Here is a 2,588-nt window from a genome sequence, read left to right as displayed (position 1 = left end):
TCTCCGGAGCGGGTCAGGACGATTATAGCCGCCGCAAGGTCCCTGCGGAACATAGGCTGGCTGCCCCCGCGAGGACTTGGCTCCAGTTTTTGGGGTATCTCGCGAGCTTGGTGGACGTGCTCCCCGACTGTCGCCTGCACATGCGGCCATTGCAAATTCGCGTCCTGCAGGCGTACAGACTGAACACGGATCCGCTTTCTACATCGATCCTAGTCTTCGATCGCATCCGGGCTTGCTTAGCCCAATGGATGCGCCGACCGTTCCTCAGCCAGGGCAAGCCCCTTAGAGCGCCCCTGCCCTCGTTAACGGTAACGACGGATGTGTCGTTGTTGGGGTGGGGAGCGGTGTGCACCGGGAACATGGTCTCAGGGAATTGGACTCACCTCCCATGTCTACCGCACATAAACCAGCTCGAGTTTCGGGCCGTGATGTTGGCATGCAGACACTTCCGTGCAGCCCTTGTCGGCAGGACAGTTTTGATTCAGACCGACAATGTCACGGTGGCGTCTTACATCAACAGGGAGGTACCCACTCCATATCCCTCAATGCCCTGGCGGCCCACTTCTGGAGGTGGTGCAGGGTACAGGCGATTTGCCCCGTGGCAGTTTACCTGCCGGGGCAGAACAATCTGATTGCTGACTTTCTTTCCAGGGGCAGGGAATTACCATCCGAGTGGATGCTACACCCCGAGGTCTTTGCATGGCTACAGACGACCATGGGCCCCCTTCAGGTCGATCTGTTTGCCTCCAGTCTGAACCACCAGCTCCGGCTCTATTGCGCCCAGTCCCGGGACCCGGAAGCTTGGATGGTGGACGCATTCTCCTTTCCCGGGGGGGGGGGGGGATTCGGGGGTGTGCCTTTCCCCCGATAGCCCTCATTCCCCGGGTGTTGGAGAAGATCCAGGAGGACGAGGCGTCCGTTCTCCTGATAGCCTCTCGGTGGCCCAGGAGGCCCTGGTTTCTGACGTTAATGAACCTCCTGACGGGTCACCCCCGGGCCCTGCTGGGTCGCCCGGACCTGATCAGACAACTGTTGTCCGGGATGACCCACAGCAACCCAACAGCATTACACCTGACTGCGTGGCCATTGTCGGGCAGGCGGGTAGGCAGGCGGGGCTCTCCCATAGGGCGGCAGAGTTCATTGCCCACGGTCATAGAGACTCGACGGTACAGTCTTACAACTCTAGGTTGACCGCGTATTTTGCCTGGTGCGAGGAGCAGGCGTTAAGTCCCCGGACCACGCCTCTCCTTAGGATGGCCGATTTCTTCATCCACCTGTTTGATAAAGGTTTGGCTTTACGGACCATCAGGGCCTACAGATCCACAATAGCCGTAGTGCACAGTGGGTTTGAGGACGGCAGTATGGTTTCCAATGCGCCTACCCTGACTAGATTGTTTAAAGCATTCTTCTTAAAGAGGCCGCCCACGAAGACTTTGCTTCCATCGTGGAGCTTGCCTCGCGTTATGAGAGCGTTGGTGGGACCTCCCTTTGAGCCGTTGGCCAAGGCGTCCCTTGCCAGGCTCACTTGGAAGACTGCTTTCTTACTGGCGGTGGCCTGTGGTCACAGGCGGAGCACGTTACATGCGTTGTCCACCGCGCCAGGGCACATCCGCTGGGAGCGCGATGGTGTGACATTGATTCCAAGCCCCACGTTCATCGCCAAGAACCAAACGAGCTCCACGAAGCCAGTGGAGATTTTCATTAGTCCGTTGACGGCTTTTTCGTCTGTTCCCGAGGACAAGGTGTGGTGTCCTGTCCGATCCCTCAAATGGTACTTGGGCCGGACAAAAAGTTTCAGGAAGCACGATCAGCTTTTTCTGATCTGCAAGGAGCCTCACTCACCAGCCTCTCGGGATTCGGTGTCGAGATGGATAGTTAACGCTATCAAGGCGGCAGGCCCGGAAGCCCTTACGGGACCCGATCTACCCCACGCGCATGATACAAGGAGTATCAGCACATCGTGGGATCTGTTTGCTGGTGTTAGTCAGGAGGACATCCTGAAGGCAGCGTACTGGTCCTCGGCCAACTCATTCATCTCTTATTATCTGAGGGACGTCCCGGCGTCCGAAGCGGCCTTTTCTGGTGCGGCCTTGGCTTCGGCGTCCGAGACATCTAGACCTACCTCCTAATTGGTGAATATTGTTTAGGAAAGCGGACGGATGGTTTTTTTATTGAAGTAGATCATAAGAATCAAGACTGATTCTATTATCTACGAGGTAAAAAACCATCCGTCCGCTTTCGTTCCCACCCTCCTTCCCCTCTCCCCGCGTTAGGGGTCCTTTTCTGCAGTATTTAGAGGAAAAGCGGGCTGGCTTACGGGTGGACGCCGGTGGGGCCCGCACACAGGGGGAGGTAGGTGGGGACATTAAAGTCTTCTGTTGCATATAGCTCGGCACGCGCGTGCGACGCGAGGGGAATAGCATAATAGGGAGCTTTAGATTTTAGACGCGCGGACGTTCAAAGGGAAAAAAACATGGTTTGAGCGTGCGCAGTAACTTGACGTGCGCTACTGCGCACGCTCAGACCATGTTTTTTTTTTCCTTTGAACGTCCGCGCATCTAAAATCTAAAGCTCCCTATTGTTTAGGA

The 2,588-nt window shown here is 56.4% G+C and overlaps 1 protein-coding gene across 1 annotated transcript; it reads left to right on the top strand.

Moving 5' to 3' along the window:
- Positions 1 to 248: 248 nt before the first annotated feature.
- Positions 249 to 2,129, top strand: LOC140232211 (uncharacterized). The gene is made up of 2 exons (XM_072312348.1): positions 249 to 570; positions 898 to 2,129. The coding sequence occupies exons 1-2, from the start codon at positions 249 to 251 to the stop codon at positions 2,127 to 2,129; spliced, it is 1,554 nt and encodes a 517-aa protein (XP_072168449.1).
- Positions 2,130 to 2,588: the final 459 nt, after the last annotated feature.

The sequence above is a fragment of the Diadema setosum genome, chromosome 8 (genome assembly GCF_964275005.1).
Source record: "Diadema setosum chromosome 8, eeDiaSeto1, whole genome shotgun sequence".
Taxonomy (NCBI): domain Eukaryota; kingdom Metazoa; phylum Echinodermata; class Echinoidea; order Diadematoida; family Diadematidae; genus Diadema; species Diadema setosum.
The sequence above is the reverse complement of the archived record's forward strand: the minus strand, read 5'-3'. Positions and strand labels throughout refer to the sequence as shown.